Source organism: Hippopotamus amphibius, chromosome 13 (genome assembly GCF_030028045.1).
Source record: "Hippopotamus amphibius kiboko isolate mHipAmp2 chromosome 13, mHipAmp2.hap2, whole genome shotgun sequence".
Classification (NCBI taxonomy): domain Eukaryota; kingdom Metazoa; phylum Chordata; class Mammalia; order Artiodactyla; family Hippopotamidae; genus Hippopotamus; species Hippopotamus amphibius.
The window spans coordinates 45,630,634-45,653,265 of NC_080198.1; the positions used below are offsets into that span (position 1 = coordinate 45,630,634).

The 22,632-nt window shown below is 41.6% G+C and overlaps 1 protein-coding gene across 1 annotated transcript in view; it reads right to left on the bottom strand.

Annotated features, from left to right (window-relative positions):
* ANO10 (anoctamin 10) overlaps positions 1–22,632 on the bottom strand; it is a 238,280-nt gene that overhangs the window by 195,882 nt on the left and 19,766 nt on the right. Inside the window, exons 5-9 of the mRNA XM_057705975.1 lie at positions 16,881–17,000; positions 14,183–14,752; positions 12,756–12,811; positions 9,971–10,045; positions 8,216–8,398 (exon numbers count right to left, since the gene is read on the bottom strand). Coding sequence (XP_057561958.1) covers positions 8,216–8,398; positions 9,971–10,045; positions 12,756–12,811; positions 14,183–14,752; positions 16,881–17,000 — 1,004 coding nt within the window. The remainder of the gene's footprint in view (positions 1–8,215; positions 8,399–9,970; positions 10,046–12,755; positions 12,812–14,182; positions 14,753–16,880; positions 17,001–22,632) is intronic.

The window sequence follows — 22,632 nt, forward strand, 5'->3', positions numbered from 1 at the left end:
TTATCAAAGACACACTCTACCCCATTAGCTACAAGTTAGAAAAGACCAACTTGCTACAATGATTCTAAGAACCTACTTACAAACTTTAAAAACAAAGCAGTTATTGATGTTGAACAATCACTGACAGAAAGACACTGGAACTCACCAAAAAAGACACCCCACATCCAGAGACAAAGGAGAAGCCGCAATGAGACGGTAGGAGGGGCGCAATCATGTTAAAATCAAATCCCATAAATGCTGGGTGGGTGTCTCACAAACTGGAGAACAGTTATACTGCAAAAGTCCACCCACTACACTGCGAGTTCTGAGCCCCACGTCAGGCTTCCCAACCTGGGGATCCAGCAACGGGAGGAGGAATGCCCAGAGAATCAGACTTTGAAAGCCAGTGGGATTTGATTGCAGGACCTCCACAGGACTGGGGGAAATGGAGACTCCACTCCTGGAGGGCACACAAAAAAGTGTGCTCACCAGGACACAGGGGGAAGGAGCAGTGACCCCATAGGAGACTGAACTAGACCTACCTGCTGGTGTTGGAGGGTTGCCTGCAGAGGTGGGGGGCAGCTGTGGCTCACCAAGGAAACAGGGGCACTGGCAGCAGGGAAATGCTCATTGGCGTGAACCCTCCCAGAGTCCACCATTAGCCGCACCAAACAGCCTGTAAGCTCCCGTGCTAAGTAGCCTCAGGCCAAACGACCACCAGGGTGGGAACACAGCCCCACCCATTGGCAGACAAGCGGATTAAAGTTTTACTGAGCTCTGCCCACCAAATCGGATTAAAGTCTTACTGAGCTCTGCCCACCCAGCCCTACCCACCATCAGCCCCTCCCATCAGGAAGCACCCACAAGCCTCCTAGATAGCTTCCTCCACAAGAGAGCAGACAGCAGTATCAAGCAGTATCAGCAGTATTTCGTCTTCTGGAACTGAAAACCACAGCCACAGAAAGATAGAGAAAATGAAAAAGCAGAGGACTTTGTACCAGATGAAGGGACAGGATAAAACCCCAGAAAAACAACTAAATGAAGAGGAGATAGGCACCCTTCTGGAAAAAGAATTCAGAATAATGATGGTGAAGAGGATCCAGGACTTTGAAAAAAGACTGGATGCAAAGATCAAAAAGTTTACCAAAGACCTAGAAGAATTAAAGAACAAACAAACAGAAATGCAACACAATAACTGAAATGAAAAATACACTAGAAGGAACCAATAGCACATTAACTGAGGCAGAAGGGCAAATAAGTGACCTGGAAGACAGAATGGTAAAAATCACTGATGCAGAAAAGAATAAGGAAAAAAGAATGAAAAGAACTGAAGGCAGCCTAAGAAACCTCTGGGACAATGTTAAATGCACCAACATTTGCATTATAGGGGTCCCAGAAGAAGAAGAGAGAGAGAAAGGACCTGAGAAAATACTGGAAGAGATTATAGTTGAAAACCTCCCTAACATGGGAAAGGAAATAGCTACCCAAGTCCAGGAAGCGCAGAGTCCCAGGCAGGATAAACCTAAGGAGAAATACACCAAGACATATAGAAGTCAAACTGACAAAAATTAAAGACAGAGAAAAGTTATTAAAAGCAATAAGGGAAAAATGACAAATAACATACAAGGGAACTTCCATAAAGGTAACAGCTGATTTCTCAGCAGAAACTCTGCAAGCCAGAAGGGAGTAGCATGATATATTTCAAGTGATGAAAGGGAAGAACCTACAACCAAGAATACTCTACCCAGCAAGGATCTCATTCAGATTTGACGGAGACATCAAAGCTTTACAGACAAGCAACAGCTAAGAGAATTCAGCACCACTAAACCAGCCCTACAACAAATGCTAAAGGAAATTCTCTAAGCGGGAAACATAAGAGAAGAAAAGGACCTACAGAAACAAAAACAAAACAATTAAGAAAATGGTACTAGGAACATACATATCGATAATTACCTTGAATGTAAATGGACTAAATGCACCAACCAAAAGACACAGACTGGCTGAATGGATACAAAAACAAGACCCATATATATGCTGTCTCCAAGAGACCCACTTCAGACCTAGGGACACATACAGACGGAAAGTGAGGGGATGGAAAAAGATATTCCATGCAAATGAAAATCAAAAGAAAGCTGGAGTAGCAATAGTCACATCAGATAAAACAGACTTTCAAATAAAAAATGTTACAAGAGACAAGAAAGGACATTATATAAAGATCACGGGATCCATCCAAGAAGAGGAAATAACAATTATAAATATATATGCACCCAATATAGGAGCACCTCAATACATAAGGCAAATGCTAACAACTATGAAAGAGGAAATGCAAGGCAGAAATAGAGACACAGATGTAGAGAACAAACACATGGACACCAAGTGGGGAAAGCGGGAAGGGTTGGGGGGGATGAACTGGGAGATTGGGATACCAAATTGTACACTCTAAATATATGCTGTTTATTGTCTGTTAACTGTATCTCAATAAAAGTTCTTAAAAAAAAAAAACCCTAAATAAAAAAAAAAAAACCCTATTAATCATAAGCTTTCAGCTTATATTTACAAATGTTATTTTATTTAATAAATCTATCAAATATTAAAAAAATTTTTAAATTAAAAAAATAAAAACAAAGCAGTTATTAATAATTCTATAATAGTTCAGTGAAATAAAAAATTTTATGTATCTAATTTATTACACATACGAACACAAAGTTTCAGGCTCCAGGGGATGGATCCCCCTGGCTCCTTGCACCAGCCCTAGAGAAACATCACATCTCAGAGTTCCCCAGGCTGAGTGTGTGAGGAGGAGAAAGTACAGGGTGAGGGCAACGAGCAGCACACAGACAGCAGGGGCTGGGCTGCTCTCTTCCTAACACTGTTCTTCATTCAGCATTCTACTGAGTGCCCGCTGAATGCCAGGCTCTGTGTCAGCAACAGAGATTCCACGATAAATAACACAGGGACCCTATCCCAGTGACTGGGAAAGGAAATTACTAGCAAATGGCACAAACCCTAAACAGAATATTAGTATATTCAATACAACACTGTAGATAAAAAAATATTGAACAAGTGAAATTAATCAACTAAACGCAAACATAGTGTTCCATTGGGAAACATGAATTAAATGAAAATATTAAAGGAGATAATACAGTGATTGCAATAGAAGCAAAAACAAATTTTTTTTGATAAAATTCAACATCATTCACAATTAAAACTCTTCCCAAATAAGGAAGAGAAAAACACCCCAAAACATTCTCAAACTGATTACAAAGTTACCTACCAAAAACACAGAACAAACATAATACTCGATGGTCAGAAAAAAAAAAAAATGAGGAACAAGATAAAGATTCCTGTTATAACTACTTCTGTCCAAATTGTATTAAATATGTTAGTGAGCCAAACAAATAATAAAAAGTATAAGGGTGAAGGAAGAAAGAAAATGGCCATTAGTAAGGTGGGTGGGGAAGGGAAGGACTGAAGTTGGTATTAGCAGACGCAAACAATTACATATAGGATGCATAAACAACAAGCTCCTACTGTGTAGCACAGGGAACCATATTCAATACCTTGTGATAAACTACAATAGAAAAGAATATGGGGACTTCCCTGGTGGTGCAGTGGTTACGGATCCACCTGCCAATGCAGGGGACACGGGTTCAATCCCTGGGCTGGAAAGATCCCACATGCCTCGGAGCAACTAAGCCCGCATGCCACAATTACTGAGCCCACACGCTGCAACTACTGAAGCCCAAGCACCTAGAGCCTGTGCTCCCCAACAAGAGAAGCCACTGCAGTCAGAAGCCCGCACACTGCAATGAAGAGTAGCTGCCGCTCGGCCGCCGCACTACAGAAAGCCCGCACACAGGATTTCCCTGGTGGCACAGTGGTTAAGAATCTGCCTGTCAATGCAGGGGACATGGGTTCGAGCCCTAGGCCGGGAAGATCCCACATGCTGAGGAGCAACTAAGTCTGTGTGCCATAACTACTGAGCCGGTGCTCTAGAGCCTGTGAGCCACAACTATTGAGCCCATGTGCCACAACTACTGAAGCCCACACATCTAGAGCTTGTGCTCCGAAACAAGAGAAGCCACCGCAATGAGAAGCCCCGAGTACCACAATGAAGGGTAGCCCCTACTCCCCACAACTAGGGAAACCTGGTATACAGCAACAAGGACCCAACACAGCCAATAAATAAATAAATAAATAAATAAATTTATTTATTTAAAAAAAAGAAAAAAGAAAGCCCACACACAGCAACGAAGATCCAATGCAGCCAATATGAAAAAGAATATGTGTATATAACTGAATCACTTTGCTGTACAGCAGAGACTAACACAGCACTGTAGATCAACTATAGTTCAATAAAATAAAAGTAAGAAAATAGCGATTTTTCTTTTTTTTTTGGCCACACCACGCAGCATGCAGGATCTTAGTTCCCTGACCAGGGATCCAATCTGTGCCCGCTGCATTGGGAGCATGGAGTCTTAACCACTGGACTGCCAAGGAAGTCCCTAGCCATTATTTATTTGTAGCTGAAATAACTGTCTACACAGAAAACCCAATAAAATCCAAAAAAAAGAGGGGGGGAATAATAGGAGAATTCAGCAGAGTTTCTGGGTAAAAGACACAACAACCAACAGCATTCCTATATGCCAGCAACAGACGATTACAAACTATTTTTAAAGAGCTACCATCTATCGGGAACAGGATAGTCTCCAAGTATCTACCAGATAACCTATTCAACACAAAGTTAAAAAGAACCTTTGCAAACTGTCTGTCACCTGGTCGATCATGTGATCTAACAAGGCAGCCCCACACAAGGGACAACCTACCATCAATGCCTCCTGATGGGGTACAACGGAAGTATACCTCCAAACCGCTGAACTTGAATCTTAGGGAGTAACCAATGGGACAAACTTGTTTCACAAAAGCTAATGCTTTGAAAAACAAAAAGGCAGGGAGATTATTCTAGATCTGCAGTTTTCAAACTTTCAGGTCCCCAAAGCCCTATAATCTTTAAAATCACTGAGAACACCAAAGACTTTTCATTTATGGGAGTTATTGTACCTAGCATTATTTACTGTGTTAGAAATTAAAACTCAGAACTTAAAAAATATTTCTCATTGATTCATTTCAATAATAAAAAGCATATTAACATAAATATTTATGAATGATTTTTGAAAAATCATTACACTTTCCAAAACAAAAAATGTCTAGTTGCGGAGAGTGGCGCTCGCTTACATTTTTGACCAACCTCTTCAATGTCTAGCTCACTAGAGGGCAGCTCATTTGCCGTGTGACCACATGTTCTAGTTGGAATATTCATCATGAAAATTCAGCCTCACACAGCTACGCAGATGGATATGAACTATTCCCAGGAGCGGAAGAGCCGTGCACAGTGAGAGCAGAGGTGCTACACAGCCCTGGCCCTGTGGCTGGAGGCACAGGGTCGGGAGACCCCAGGGGATCATCCCTGGTTGGAGACATTATGGGGAATTTCTTTTTCTTTGTACTCACTGTCACTTACACAGTGAGTAAGCAAGTATTGCTTTTTTAGAATAATGTTTTTAAAGTCTCAAACTGCTTTTTCCCAAAGTTTGGCAATATTGTTTTAGATTCATATATAACACTCAGCATGAGGTTACAGAAAATACAATTGCAAGCTCACTGGCTTCAGTGAGGAGAAAAATGGACCCAGGGGGAACGATCAGTGCACAGCAAACAACAATCTAGAACAAAATGTGTCCTCAAAGCATCTCCCCCTTCCCAATACATGGAGAGAGTTGAAATAGAAAATATCTCATGTCGCTTCCCTGAAGAGAGTAAAGGAAGAACTTGGAGGAGATGAGGAGGGAAAAATGGTCAGATAACGCGGGACCCTAGAAGCAAGTTACCAAGGAGAGGCACTGTTAAGCCCAGCGCTCACTCACAGACCCAGGGCCTGCGACAGAAGTTAGTACACTACTTCCTTTGCTTCACATCAGACAGCCCGCTCTGAATAATAGAAAGACTCTGAATAGAAAAGCAAAGTCTTGAACCTTGTTTCTGATTTAGTCACCAAGTGATTTAATAACACAGAACTTCATCTGCCTATTATTAACATGAGAAAAGCAATGCCTGCCTTATCTTCCTTCATAAACGTATGATCAGATGTCATGAAATATCAAAAAGGTAAGATGTAAGATTTTGTCACCTTATCAAGCAGACACTTCTTAGACCAATTAAAACGGCTTTGCAAAGGCACACTGTCTGCACTACTGTGTACCATTCGCCGAGCCTGAGGAGAGAGAGGAGGAACTAGTCTGGAGAACACTGAGCCTGGCATCACTTTAGGGGATGATGTCGTCTGCCTAAACAATTCAGAGGCAAAGAAGGGCCGGGGACAGGTTCTCACTGATCACAGGAAGAAAAACAGGGACGTAGACACAACAATGTGGAGAAGAATTCCTTCAAGAAACTGTGAGGGGCAGGAAAGAGACAGGACACAAACAGCAGAGGACTTGAGGGGTTTGCTGGGTGTGAAACAGGAGGGGGGAGAAGGGCGAGCAGGAGGTGGGGGAGCTCCAGCTGGGCCTGGGGCAATGAGAAAGGGGATGGAATGAAGAACTCAGGGGAAAGAATGGTGGTTTAGTTTCTGTGAGAGAATGAAGGGAAAAAATAAATATGGCCCAAAATACCACTCTCCAGAACAAGCAAGGAAAGGATGCTGACGCTATGTGAATGAGGCTGAGCTGTAACCCACAGGAAGCCAGCGATTCACCAACGCAGGCAAGGCGGCGCCACATGCTGCCCAAGCGCTACTTTCTTCAACTCTTAGCTCCCCGCGCCCGCGTGCATGCGTGCACGTGTGTTTCTCTGACATTTCATGTATAAACATAAAAAGTGCTGCTGGTGAAGACATGCTCTAAGTTTATACTTTGAATCCATCATCTCCCCCAAACACAGCAATAATAGAAAATGTTAGTATATACGTTTATTTTAATCAAAAGAATATCACCACTCAAAAACAAAAAAAATCAGCTGCCCAAGTGAGAAATGGAACAAAATGCAAGATAGCAATCAGAAGCCTGGCCAGGCTTCCATCCACAGGCCAGCCACAGTGGCCAGGATCTGAATCCTTGGGGCTGGGGAACCAAAAGGCACCCCACTCCTCTGGCATGTACTTAGAACCAAGCTGGGCAAAACCACGGGCGAGGACAGTGGTCCCCTACCCTTGAAGGGGGCCTGAAAAAAGCCACAGCTGCTGCCCTGGAGCTACAGCTTGTGTCAACAGCATGCTACCTACAGGCTCTGCAGAACCTCCACCATCACCATAAGATGGAAGGGGAGCTCTGGGCTAAAACTCCTGGTTCTCGACTAGAGGGTGGGGTGGGGGAGATGCAAAAATAGACAGGTAGAAGCGATCAGAAAGACAGAGAGAGAGGGAATAAACTCCTGCTCAAGATAAACATATAAACTAAAATTCTTAAGCATTCAAGAAAAACTATGCAAGTCAGCCAAGAAATTCAGTAATCAGGAGACTCATTCATTCACAATGAAAGAAAGACTGTGAAAGTTTAACAGTAATGGACCCTCACTAAATGATCTGTTTCCCTAAGAAGAACATCACACCCAGAAGGAACAGGCGGGGTACAAGAAACAATGACCTAAAGCAAACATGACCCCAACACCTGACCCCCTCAAAAAAGAAATAGCGAATGTAGTCAGAGCTCAGTAAATGTTTGCTGAATACATGTTTAAGAACCTCCAGAGACCTACCTGGAGTTCCCAAAAACAACTCAGAAATTCACTGTCTTAAAGGAACTATGTTACATATACCACAGCACTAAGTAATTTAAACTCTACTATAAATTAATCTCCAGATTGGCATTCCATTTTTAGTGATGGCCTTCAATTTTTCCCTTGAGCTGGAAGTGTCCAGAGCAAACAAAGGCTCCACGGCCATCTCACCTCTCCCTTGCTCTGCCATCTACGAAACATTCCCACCGCCCTCAGCAGAGCAGTCTCGTAATTCACTGGACTCGTCCTTTCCATGTTAGGTTCAGGTTCAAGACAGCAGATTTCGATACACAGTTCCACCTTTCTAACTTTAAAGTACTTTGTGGTAAGGAAACTGGCTGGAAAGCACTGATAAAATAGTCACACCTGAGACAATGAGTGTGTATGTATTTGTTGTATACAGTCTGGACATGACTGTTACTCACTTTCAATCAATGTTTAATTCAGCAATATTCACACTTACCAAGTACATTCCCATTTCCTTTTCCAGAACGACCTGTTCATATAATGTAGCATCGATGTCTGCCTTTAAAGCCTGCACCTTCCTCTTCACCTGCACATGGTGCTTCTTTTGGAGCCAATAAGGAAGAAGAGATTCTACAATTTGGTTAAGGATCTGGGAGGTAATCAGGAGAGTAGCCAAGCTCTAAAGAGAAACACATAAATGATATTTGGCAATGTGGCTGCACAAGACCAAAGCATGTGTACAATTATGCAATAAAAAAAAAGGAATCTAAACAAATAGAACTATTATGTTACAAAAACTAGTACTGGAAAAGCTAGGTGTTAGAATGATGTTTCTAATTTATTGTTTTTTCACAAAAAACAAATACAAAAAGATGACAATACAAATAAGATTATAATAAAAAATCTGGTTATGAGCCTGCATGAGAACAAATTAACCTGAAATTTTGTTTTTTATTATCTCATGCTGGCTGCAACATGTGAGTCTAAATGATGTCACCAACTCTGAAAAAATTTTAGCCACAATTTTATTATTATAACATTAATATATCCTTCCTCACTGTAGAAAAACTGAAAAGACAGAAGTCACCCTTAATTTCACAACCATGTCAGAACCACTGCTAACATCTTAAAAATTTCTTTATGAGTATGTGTAAAAATAAAAGCAGACTCATCATATATATATATATTCACACAGCTTTGTAGATTTCTTTTCTCACTTACTATACTGTGAGCACGTTCCCATGCCATGAATAATTCTTTTTTAATTAGCCCATGCACTACTGTTGAATGTATTATTAACAACCCTCACTATTATGAATGCTGCCCCTTTACCAACGTACATGAATCTTTGCCCCACCTCTGATGATTTACTAGGGATGGATTAAGGTTCTTGGCAAAATTGCCCTGTGTTTTCCACAGCTATTATGTCAATTTCCACTTTCCCCAGATAGGTATCAGTGTTTCCATCACAAACCACCTTTGCTGATGTTAAAATTCTGTGTTGCAAAGAGACATCCCCCAACCCCTGTTAAATAAAGGAAACTCTGAAGTATAAGAAAGGAGGAGTCATACCCCATTAATATAAATTATCTTGAAAAATGATCCCAAGCTCTCATACAAAGATTAAGAAGCCTAGGCTTTGAGACTCTGCTCACTCACAGTCACAGTATATTAAAACCAGGAAGGAACAGCCCTTACTGGTAGGTGGCTCAAGTATAAAAAAGAGAGATTAGAAAGCAATAATTTATACTTTATTACTCACTATCATCATGTGATCCAGAAATGGTAACACACAAAATATGTCACCTTTCTTAAACATTTCAGAAATGACTCAGCAGTGCATAGGATCTGCTGGTCTCTGAAGTGTAACAACTTATTAACTTAAAAATGAAATGTGTAAGAATTACTTAAGGTTATACCAATCACCCCCACCCTGAGACACACACAAAAGTTCAATTAAGGAATACATTTTTTGCTGTTAAAATTGCTTGGATATGAACTCTATATTGGATTTTAGTGCCCGACATGATTTACTTTGCAAGCTGGTTAGCATCATTAAATTTCTTTCCAGCTGAGTATAATACTCAGTGCAATTGCTAATGGTTTTTTATTTAGAACTGGGATTAGAAATACACAAAATTTAATAATTTTACCAATAAAGATAATAATGGGAAGACAATTACATTACCTGAATACAGGAAACCACCTCTAAAATCTAAAAAATTGATACCTTTCTGTTTTTCCCACTCACCTGACGCAAAAGCTTCATATCCCTGAGGACAAAGGCAATGTAGAAGAGTGAGGCAAAGCAATTTAGAAAGTTGAACTGCCCAAAAAAAAAAAAAAAAGCAATATTTAATATTGCATCACAGCACTTCATTACAACTGTAAAAATCGCATTTAAAAATTTAATGAGGAGGCTTCCTAGGTGGCGCAGTGGTTAAGAATCCGCCTGCTAATGCAGGGGACAAAGGTTCGAGTCCTGCTCCAGGAAGATCCCACATGCTGCAGAGCAACTAAGCCCGTGTGCCACAACTATTGAGCCTGCGCTTTAGAGCCCATGAGCCACAACTATGGAGCCCATGTGCTGCAACTACTGAAGCCCATGCACCTAGAGCCTGTGCTCCGCAACAAGAGAAGCCACGGCAAAGAGGAGCCTGTGCACCACAATGAAGAGTAGCCCCCACTCACTGCAACTAAAGAAAGCCCACGCACAGCAAAAAAAGACCCAACACAGCCAATAAAATAAATAAATTTATTAAAAAAAAAATGTAATGAGGGACTTCCTCATTATGTCTTCCAGACAAGATGGTGCAGACGTGTTTCTCTTACTCGCCCTTGCTAAGCACATCTATGAACTCTGGAAATATTGTGAGAGGCAACCTAAGAAGAACTCTGAAAGGTGCTAAGAGGAAGAAGTACAGGTTTGGGACGCCAGGGCTGATGGAACAACACAGCACCAGCGCATCTTGCATCCCTACTACTTTCTTACAAAAGAGAGTCCAAGGCCCAGCATCTCCCACCCCCAATCCAGTAACCCAGGCAGCCCAGGGAGGTGCATTCCCGCCCTCCCAGCTCAGAACAGGAGACCTGACAACAGGCAAGCCCAGCAGCAGTAACACGGGAGACTGATGGGGATCCCTACTAACAACAAGCTGCGCAGGGACATGCTCTCCTCCCCTTCTGCCCTGTCAGGTCTGCCACTCCCCTGCCCCACTGATAGATACCACAATGGCCAGGCAGCACCAGCAAGGAGAGCCCCACCCCAATAAGCTGCCCAGCCCCAGAAGCCTCTCTGTGCCCAGGGACCTGAGACGCCCCCCACCTCCCAGAGAGATACCTAGGTAGCCAAGTGGCTAGCAAGAGAGACCAGCCACAACAACCAGCCTGGCCCAGGCAGCATCTTGGTCACCATGGGCCTGAGATTGCCCTGCCCAGACACACGGTTCAGGGGTGGGGGTGCAGGGGCTGGGGTGGAGATTCCACCACCACAAGTGCCATTTCTTCAAGTAGTGCCCCTGCTCAAGAACCTGCAATTATCCCGGGACTGATGGCTTTCCTTACTGCCTCCCAGCCCCACGCTGGCTGCTTCCTTCTTCGCAGCATCACTTTCTGAGACAAAAGACTGCTCTGTGTGAGCATCTCGTTCATGAGGGAAGGCGGAGTCAGTGGAGAGAGTGAGCAGTTACAAAATGTGGCCACAGGGCTGGAGTAGGGCTGAGGGTGCTAAGAGCATAAGTTGAAAAGCAAAAGCTCAGAAGGCTGAGAGACGCTCTCTACACCAGATTAAAAAGGGAGAGACCTAGCACCCACAGTGGAGGATGAACAGACTCTAAGGGATGAGTCTTTTACAAGACAGTCACCTGACACTGTATCTGGCATCACCAGAGAATAATCAAGTCTTACCAACAACTAAATTCTTTAAGACAAATGGAGTGTTTTACCTCTAAGGGCAAAAGCTCCATATTGTGATCTTTTTGAATGAAGCCTTTACTGCATTACACATTCCCTGCTTGCTTTCTTACACAGAGAATACAGCATAGGACATCCTTGCTGACTCAGCACCAACATTCTGAATATCAATTATCTCACAGAGCTAGAATGAGGCCTTCGGAGCTTTTTTAGATATGGACGGCCGCTTGCTCCCTTTCTACTGTCCAAATTGCTAAAGCTGTTGAATTCTCATTACCTATTTATGAGAGGTTTTCTGTTTCCGTCCCTGCTCTTGCCTCTATAAATTTATCTACTTCCAGAAACTTAATCACCTTCCTAACGGTGGTTTCTCATCTTTTAAGGATGGAAAAACCAGATAAGCTTCTCTGAATGACTTCTACAGCTGGAACAAAGGCTCCTTCTAAGCGAGGGCCTGGATTCCTCTCTCAGGAATAAAGTACATGAACTGTGTTAAATCAATTCCAGTGGATAGTTTATGCACCTGTCTTGAGTCTCAGCTGTGTGACAGGCAGCTGAGGTAATCTCCTGATAAACGAGGTGCTTTCGGGCTGGTACCTCTTTGTTATTTCTAACAATGGTGGGAAGAGCCATAATGTGTGAGGTTTTACATAAACAGCAAGCAGGTTACACAGTGCCTTCCCTCCATCCCTCTCCTCCTACCCTTCAAAACATGCTGGAAACCTCTTGGACTTTGGAAACTTCTTGGACAAAATTTTAAAAGATAATAATTTAACGCTCCATCACTAAACAGAAGGTGGATAAGTGGAAGGACTGTTGAATAATGAAACATTCAAACCCATGTCACCAAAAGGAAAATAATAGAATCAAGTCTATAAAGTAGTTTTTTAAACAATTGGGAATTGGCTATAATACTAATTTCTATTATTTAAAGTCATACCATGTGTACATTTGTAATAAGACTGTTGAAAGTACTCAACCAATCCTTGCCGACTTGTACAAAGTATACTAACTACTTGATATTTTAAGTCAGAATCAAGTCTTCATATTTATACTCCTAAATATTAAGTAGTATGCATTAGTTTCAAAATTACAATGGATTTGTATATAAACGTTCTACTTACCACTAACACTTTCAGAATTAGGTGATTCTGGTAGGCAGATTCCAATCTGTGATTCTCTAAAATATTAAAAAGGAGAGGTAATGTCCCTCAGATAAGAAAGCAGAATGGGAGCACTGTCATGAAGTAAAGTGGGACTTGTGCTGAGGGCAGAGATGTCCAACCACAGAGCCTCAGTCAGTAAACGTGCCAGGCTGTCACTCACGCCTACTGCTGACCACCAAGAACATCAAACAAAAAAGAAACTAAATTTAAGACACATTTTTCAAGGTACTGCAATAGCACTGTGGTCCCAAATAATTTTTTAAATATTACTGCAACAAAGAAATGTATTAAGTGTTGTCAAATGATCCCACAGATTGCCACCAGAAAAAGACCCTGTATAAGCAATAATAGTAAAACTGAGAGCAACCTGTAAAAAGTAGGGCAATAAAGTTTATGAGGATTATCTTAAAAGGAAACTCAAATTTCCATGCTCACTAAGAAAAGGAGACACTGTCTAGGTCCCAAGACAGCAGGGCAAAAGGACAAAAATGGAAGATTCTGAACAGATGTATTGCCTTGCACAGAGGGACAATGTTATGCTGACCTAGATTTGAACCTCAGCTCAGCCACTGTCTGACCTTGGGCAAGTCACTTAGTCCCCTGACACTCAGCCTCCCTGCCTACAAAACAGGGCTGACACCACCCTCCTCCCAGGGTCACTGCCAGGATTAGAAATACTACAAACCCCAGAATTCAATATATCTTTCTGGTCCATGAAGTCAAGGCCTAGGCTTCTTCCTAGGGATTAATATAGCCTGCTTATTTGCTTGAATGGATAAATTAATTAATGAGTGAATGGCCTATCAAGACCCTTTTTAAACTTTAACCAAGTCCCTCTTTCACTACAGAGACAGACAAGAGCACCCGCTGCCTGCACTGAGTTCAATGGCAGGCCTCTGCCTCACACAACTACACAACTGGTTTTCAGATCCCAGACACACTTCTTTCAGCCAGAGTACCGTGGAGATAATTCAATCGATTTTATGCTTAGCATAAAACACAATATAGCATTAGGAGCGCAGGTTTGACTAGCCTGACTCTGCCATTTGCTGTCTAAACTTTGTTAATTCCCAGTATCTTTAGCCATAGAATCGTGAAATAAACTTCTATTTCATGGTGTCCTGAGGAGGTGAAAATGAGGAGCTATGGATAAAGTGCTTGGCAGGGCACCTAGAACACAGGAACTAACAATAAATGAGAGCTTTTGGAGCCATGACCTGGAGACCACCGGCGCCCCCAGAGCCGATGAACCTTTCCTTATGTCTCTATAATGAGCCCAGAGCAACACCTATCTTCTTTGTAAGGCAGCAGTTACATGAATTCTATGATCAAAGCAATATTTCTTATAGGCAAATAAGACATAAGTTCAAAGCACTGACTCTTACCCCATGAAGTTAAAAACTCGGCAGCGTATCGATAGAGGCGGTTCATGATCTCAATCACGATGGCGTAGATGATGCTAGGCACATACAACAAGATACTGGTCCACTCAGACCCGCTGTTCTCGTGCAGACCCAAGGCCCAGACCTCCATGTCGAAGTAAATCATCATGACAAACAGAGAGAAATAGAGACAGAGGCACACAAATGGCAGGGAGACCAGGTAAATGCGCAACTGTCTCTTATAGCTGGGGTACAGCGGTTCCTCCCTGCCGGTGATGGAATTGACACCCAGGACCCCGTGATATCCTGGCCGTGGCTCCTCGAACTGTCTCTTCATGACCAGTGTCCCCCACCTGTAGGTCATACTGGCACAGCCACGCTTCCACACTTCCAGGATCACCGTGGACCAGATCAGGTTGAATGAGGCGAAGATCACGTACTTGTCATAGTCTTCCCATGCAAACAAATAGTAAGGTAACCCAATGACCGCCATAGGGATTAAGGCGAAAGTGAAATACTCCAAAAATCCAAAGTAAAGAGCAATGGTTTCTCCAAAGTAGCTACGAATACTGTCTACAATGAAAGGGGAGAGAAAAAAAAAAAGACCTTAAGAACAGACTGCCAAAGACTTGATTTTTTAAAATATTTCAAGTAAGCTTATTCACTCTTTTAGTTAAGTGGGGATCATTTATTACCCTATTTCCCAATCAGTGTGTGATGGTAAATCCATCTTCCATGAAGTACAAAGACCTCGCCTGTCTCTATAGCAAGTCTGACACTTCCCCCAGCTAAGGGCTCAGGCCACAGTTGCTGGGGCTGCTCTGCCCGGCACCCTGGGACTGCTCGCCTTCACTTCCTCATCTGGTGGGTGCCTTCTTAACAAGGAAAAACTCACCTCGCGCTCATCCCAAATCTCCAAGGTCCTAGTTTAAACTCAGCCATGGCCAATGAACCATCTTAATTTGGGGGGTTAATCTATGCTCCCTGCTTTTCTCTCACTTTAATACTAGAGTTGTAGAGTTATTTTCAAAGAAGATTCCTCATCCCTAGGATCCTGCCCCCCCTACTCAAAGCTATAAATTTTCATCAATGTGTCGTGGCGAACTTTTCAATACACCAAAGAAAAATTATTCAAAAGCACAAAACAATGTTCTACACATTAACTTCTAGAACAGCCATGGAATACACATCTATACTTTCATCTATGCACTGGGCAGAAGGGCCAAGCAACATCAGCTAATTAACCCAAAAGAGGTCATGAACACGGTGTCCTTTGCTGGCCACATCTACATGGGTGACTGCCTAGACTGTAAAAGCATCGTGCCCTGGGACCAGGGTGGGATGCAGGGAGTGAGGGAGGTGTAACAGCCAGAGTGAGTATTTCTTGATTAATTACGTGCAGTTAAAACACTGTGTTTTTTTCTTTTTTTTTTAAAGATAATGTGTCCGATCAGTCTATGGGGATGGTTTAGAGGAAACAGAGATACTGTTTTCCCATATCCTTAATTCTTCTGCTAACTCAAGGAGCATTTTAAAACAGCAGGTATGATAAGGTAACCTTAAATCAGGATCAGGTTAAAAGATATCCAACTAGTTTAAAAAAAAAAAAAAAAATGGTCCTGGGCTCCAAATAGGATCACCTCTCTCTTCTGATCTCAGGGGAAGTGCAAGACTTTCCTGAGCCCCAGCACTCCCAGAGGCCTCTAAACCACTACCACACCCATGTTCAGCCTTTACCATCAACTCACCTTTCCCCCCTCACTTTCTAAGAAGTAGCTACTAGATACTGTCACTTACAAGACCTAGAGGCAATATTTAAATTTACTGCCACCTAAACGCTTAACCAAGTGAAAAAAGGTCATAAGTGTCACATAAAGTGACTATTACCTCACCTGGAACTATTGAAAACAAAATTTTTCCTTTCAAAGAATATGAGAAAAAATTCAAAATGCAGTTTCAAAACTGGACCTTAAAAATGATTTCTGTTCATTGTTACAATATTGTTTTCAGAAATGGAAACTAAAAAGAAAATTTTAGAGGAATTCCTTTAAATAAAGTCAAAAAGGCAATGTCCTTTAAAGAAAAACTGATAGTACTGTTTATGGTAAAAACTATCAGCTTAAAACAAAGTCCTTATGCTCAACAAACATAACTAAACCAAAAACCTCCACACTGGCAGAAGTTTACACAGAGTAATGTTCAACACATACCGAATAAATTAATGGTTATTCTTCTAAGTGTCTTCAGAGAAAATGGACAGATCCAATAATGTACGCCAAAATCCTTATAAACTACCTCAAAAGATGTTTAGGCCTGCTACTCTGCCACTAAGAATGAGCGCAGCTTGGCCCAATCCAAATGATTAGCTCTCAAGAAACAGACGTTTTCAAATACAAACCATTCACGGTCGAACTAGATTCTTACAAAATATGTGCTACAACAAATCTGTCACGTACTCATGAAGCCCACTCTAGACTGCCATCATTGTTGGTGAAATTCAATAAAACCTGTCATTCAATCCATCTAAAATGGTTTTAGAAAGAAAACACACAGGTCGTGTAACCCATCTTATCCCCTCACCCGTTTTTTGCCCACACACAGCCGCTGAGCCTTACCCAGCCCAGCGTCAAGTGTCCACCCATGGAGGATACTGCCCTGCTGCGTCCTCCTCTTTTCTATGAGAGCAGGCATGGACACATACCTATGGGCTGATACTTTAAGGTAAACCGAGTATACCAGGTGTCCTCCAGCTTCTTCAGGGCTTCGTTGTCATGCAGTGGAAACACCTGAACCACGATGCCAGACGTGAGCAGCCTCCTCACTGTGGAGGGAACACGTGAGACAAGTTTGAGACTGCTCGTGATACGCTACATCAAATGCTACCCAGGCTCTCCAGGAAGAGAGGAGGGCTACACAGAGATCAATGCTATCCTGCCTGCTCCCAAGGTATGTATTCTTCTGTTCTTCAGAATGTAAATATCTTTACTATTTCCTTTGACTATGAAAGCAATACAAGTCGATGTGAAATTTTAAACCTTACAGAAAGGCACAGAATAGAATTGGAGAGGCCCTTGTTGTTCTCTCCCTCCCACAAAAAAATAACCATAAATATTTTAGAAACAAAGTAATTATTCTCTTACACATCGTTCTGCAATCTTCTCATGTAGTAGTAGTAAATGATGAATACTTTTCGATGACAATATAACTAGAACATGAACGACCTTTGTCATGGTGTCATACTACTCCCTTGTATGAAGTGCTATAATTTAACTAATCCTCTACTGAAAAATACCTGTTTCCTTTTTTGGCTACTATAAATAATGTTAAAATTCTTGCACATATAACTTTCCCTAACTGTCCACTATTTCCTTGTTGTATACACTTAGAAGTAGAATGGCTAGGTCCAAGAGCAGAGCATATGTATCTTAAACTTGGACACACATTACAAAACAGCCTCTAGAAAAATTTTTACCAATCTGTCCTCCCACTACAGTGAAGGTAAGTGAATGTTCAGTTCCTTTCATTCTTACTAAGTATTTTCAAAATCATTTTTACCTTTTCTAATCTGCTAACAAAGGTTTCCATTCACAAACAGCAAATATCAAAATAAAAAAAGACTTCCTGTTTTCAGCAATTGTTTGGTATGATTTTGACACTTGTGCACATATCTGGGAGGTGAGACAGAGTGGGACCTGGGACCCTTTACAGGAGTGTCTGCACCTGGACAAACGTCTCCTCCAGCAACAGAATACAAAGAAACTATATGAGACTAAAAATTACCTTAAGCAGGCCAGGCACAGTTGGGGCAAATTATGAACAACAAGATACAAAAAGGCCACAAACCAACTGCCATTCCTGAGGTGCCAGGAGCAAAAGCAGGGTACCACACATCATCCCTACACGCAGTGCCACCAAGGGGGTGGGCAGACCACCTAAGCCACCCTTCCAGGCTGACCCACCAAGCCATCCCCACCCTCACCCTATTTAAGGGACCAGTTGGTACCTGCCCCCGCCCTCCTTCCTCCCCTCAAGCCAGCAACAGCAGCTGTAACTTATTTTTGTTCCCTTGTGCTGCATAAAGAATCCCAATAAAGTCCTGCCTGAATTTCATCTGGCCTCTTATCAATTTCTATTGATTAAAGAGTCTAAGAACCTGGGTCGGTTACAGACAGACAAACAAATTTAACCAAAGACAATGTCCCCTCGTGATAATAAATGAACACGGGGCATTCTCTCATCCATAATTATTTAGAGTGACTCACTGGGTGGGCTGGCCTTCAGGTCTTTAGAGGAAATGTGTTCAGTTCATGGAGAACTCAAATGCGTGCCATGTGCAGTATCTGGGGAGATGGAACACCTTCCACACGAGTTCCCAGCAATGGTTTTAATCAGCTCATCTCCTCTGAGGGCTCCCTTCCTCATCTCCTATCTACCTTATTCCCAAAGACAAGTGATGAGTATATCAGGCAACAGGCCCCTCAATGAGGACGGCAAAGAAATGTCTGCAGTGTGGAAGAGAAACATGATGTAAGTTTTCAATGTAGAAATACTACCTATAACAGAGATGGTATTCTCAGGACAGATGCCTATTATAAAACCTTCAGGGTAATTTAAAAGAAAACCTAACTTCTTAGAAACGAAAAAAAGGATATTATCAATATTATCTCTAGGGGATATTGTCTTTGGTTAAATTGTTTGTTGCTCTGAGATATGTGCACAAGTGTTAAAATCATACCAGTCACACGATTGCTGAAAGCAGGAAGTTTTTTCTAATTTTGATATTTGCTGTTTGTGAATGTAGGCCTTTGTCATCGGATTAGAAAACAAAACTGATTTTGAAAATACTCAGGAAAAATTAAGGATCTCAAAAAAGAAAGGATTCTTGATAGATGGTTCTTCTTACAACTATATCTCATGCATAAGTTATACAGAGGGAAAAAAAGTCTTAAAAAGCTAGGGTTGTGATAAAATCCTCCTTCTCAATGACTGAAAAAGGTATATACTCAAAATATCAACAACTAGGGTCAAAAGGTGTATGGTTTAAGTTATATAAGCCTCTGGTGCTGTCAAATCCATTTTTTATTATTTTTATTCTACAGCTTTTTGGTGGATTTCTTCAGCTGACACAAGTGAAAGTCAATCACCCACACCAGTTCTCATTCTTAACTCTTATTTAGGGATGCATAGCTGTACCTTATTCTTTCTTCTATTACTATCCTTTTCAACTACTATATCAAGTTTTTAAAATTTGAACATCTAAATTATTATTTTACTATTTCTAAGCTTCTTTTAAAGAAATGACTCTATTCTGCTATAGAACACCTTCCAGGCAAGCATAAAAAGCTGCTTGTATACCTCTAAAAATAGGGCTGCAAACTGAGGGACTCAGAGAGAATATAAAGCCACAAGTCCTAAATTACTGGGCTACTCTTCACCATCAATGCCAAAAGCATGGTTCTGGTTTCAGCTTCTAAAAATAGGTGGGTTTTTTTTTTTTCTTTACCAATCCTTCCACCTTCTCATGTCAGCTAAGCATGTAATTAACATGAGTCCTACCTTCAAAGGAAAATATGATGCCGTGTGGGCCTATACACAATTAAGGAAAGGAACAATTTAAACCAAGATTCCTTCAAGAATGCTGAATGATCTCCTCTCAAGAACTAGGGTTATTACTATTACAGCCATTTAATAATTAGAAAAACTAACCGAAATATAATTTAAGGGAGACTGTGAGTAACCTGGCTTATAGCAGGACTCTCTAAATTCAATAACGCAATAACAATGCTAACGCAGTCTTTGGTTAATGTGACGTAAAAATAAACACAAAAATCCCTCTCACGATTCCTTACGGTGTCTCTGTGCAACAGGGAGGGGCAGCTCATGCTGCTCCAATCCAGCAGAGGGGAGATGCGCGCGCAGCACAGGGAGCGGAGGCCGCACAGTGAAGACAGGGTCCCCGCCCCTGCAGCCGCTGCCGCGCTGTACTCCTCCCAGGCCCCGCCGCAGCTAACGCTCAGCTGTGAACAGACCACTCTTGTCTTAAAGAGGAAAAAACTGCCTTTCAGGGATACCTGTGTTTTCAAAACATATTTTTATATTCCTGTCTTGTTTTCATCCCTGCTTAATATAAAAACTGCAAATATGTATGTTGCAAAACACAGTGTGTGGAGATATATAGCTATAGATATATAGATATATGGTGCTGTACCCAGCAATAGACATACACACACACAAACATCAATGGCTTCGATGTCTTATACACACGCCTGCTACATGATACTTATTTGACATCCACTCTATTATTCTCATAAGGTCAATAAATAATTTTAAAAGACAGATTATATCTGACTACTCTAATTCATCCATTTGTATACAGAAGATATTCAGAAGTAGTTATCATAATGTCCCAAAAAAGTAACAATATAATATTAAAGACCTTACATGAGATTGCCATATCCCATCAATCAAAACATCATAATCACCTGATAGACATTTTGAGACAGAGCTTTTACCTAAGCTAGATAATACCCCTTAGGATAAAGTTAATATATAAGAAATTCTCTGCTCCCTCAACTCCTCTTTCTAAACAAAATCTTTCATTAGATTATTTGCATGACTATTAATTATTAGGAATCAACAGGCAAGGCAATCTGAGGATAGGAAGAGAGTGTAGCTCACACAGAAAACTAGAAAGGAGATGCCCCTCAAGATGACTGCTGACGACTAAGATACACGTATAACCAATTCTTAGTCTTCCACATGTTTGCTGTTTGATGGAAGAGGGGGAGCCCTGAAGTGTGGAACTCACAGCACCACCAAATGCCCCAAGCTCATGTTTACAACGACACAAGTTGCTCTCTACTTAATGAAAGCTTCCTATGAAAATATAACATTATGACAAATAAAATTACAATCATCACATGTAAAATTAACTTACACCAAAGATAAAGGAGAGTATCTCTCATGAAAGCCCTGGCCAGCTCCATTTCTATGGATTAACTTCATGAAAATCTAGGATTTTAAGTTACTCTAAGTTTCATTAGTTCGCAAATTTGCATGCTGAAAACAGTTCACACTTTATGCATATACCATTCCTTCTTCAACCAAATATTATGATCACACTTTCAAAGACACAGAGGAAGAGAATAATGCAGAATTTCAAAATCCAGACTTTTACAACTTAAATTTGATTCTTATCTCAGATAAGGAATTTCAAATGATCATGACTGAGATGATTTTATTGTTTTTACATTTATTGCAAAAAAGAAAGAAGAAGGGAGGGAGGGAGGAGGAATCCTTGATTACAAAGCCTCATCCTGCCCACAAGAAAGTTATTTTTATCATGGCTTCAGGACACCAGACTGGCTATGTACACACCCAACAGAAATCCATTTACATATTTTCAGCAAGATTTTAATTCAACGAAAATGTCTGTCTTTGAAGCAACTGGGAGTACTTGGGAAACTGCTGCTCCTGAGTCCCATCTGATGAAAGCGCATACTCACTCTCTAACAGGTGCAAGCAGTGATTTCCACGTGATGGTCTGATTAATGTGATGAACAAGAAGAAACGAGATGCTCACATTAACAACCAGGACAGTGCCTTAGCCCGCTTAGTCTTTTATTTGATGCACGGCCCAGCTGTGTCTGAAAACATGCCCTCCCACTAAGAGATTAAGAAAGATGTGAAATTTTGGAATGGCACCAAACAACAGCCTAAAAACAGAATGTGGAACTCCTGGTAACAAATGGTGGCAGAAAGACACCTCTACCCTGTTCTTGTTCATGACACCAAATTAAAAACAACAAAGGGGGGCTTCCTAGGTGGTGCAGTGGTTAAGAATCCACTTGCCAATACAGAGGACACGGGTTTGATCCCTGCTCCAGGAAGATCCCGCAGGCTGGGGAGCAACTAAGCCTGTGCGCCACAACTATTGAGCCTATGTGCTGCAACTACTGAAGCCCACATGCCTAGAGCCTGTGCTCCACAACAAGAGAAGCCACGGCAATGAGGAGCCCATGCACCACAACAAAGAGTAGCCCCTGCTCATCACAAGTAGACGAAGTCCATGTGCAGCAACGAAGACCCAACACAGCCAATAAATAAATGAAAGAATTAATTAAAAAATAAAAAATAAAAACAACAAAGGAAACAACAAGCATAAAAGGAAACCCTACCTTTGATGAAAGTTAAACAAAACTATAAACTGAAGTCACAAACTTTGAAAAGTGGCCTTAAAAGTCAGCCAAGGGTAAGCTAAAAGCACCGATGCTCCTGCAAACTAAGGCCAAGCAGGCAGAAGACAGGGTTCTCCTGGACACTGAGGGGTGGGAAACCACTGTTCCTTTGCCCAGAATGCAGGTGAAAGGGATGCATGGCCAACCCCTGAAGTGTGTTTGCTCCCTGCCTGGCACCACAGCCAGACAAGAGACACGAGGCTGGAGGAGGGAAAG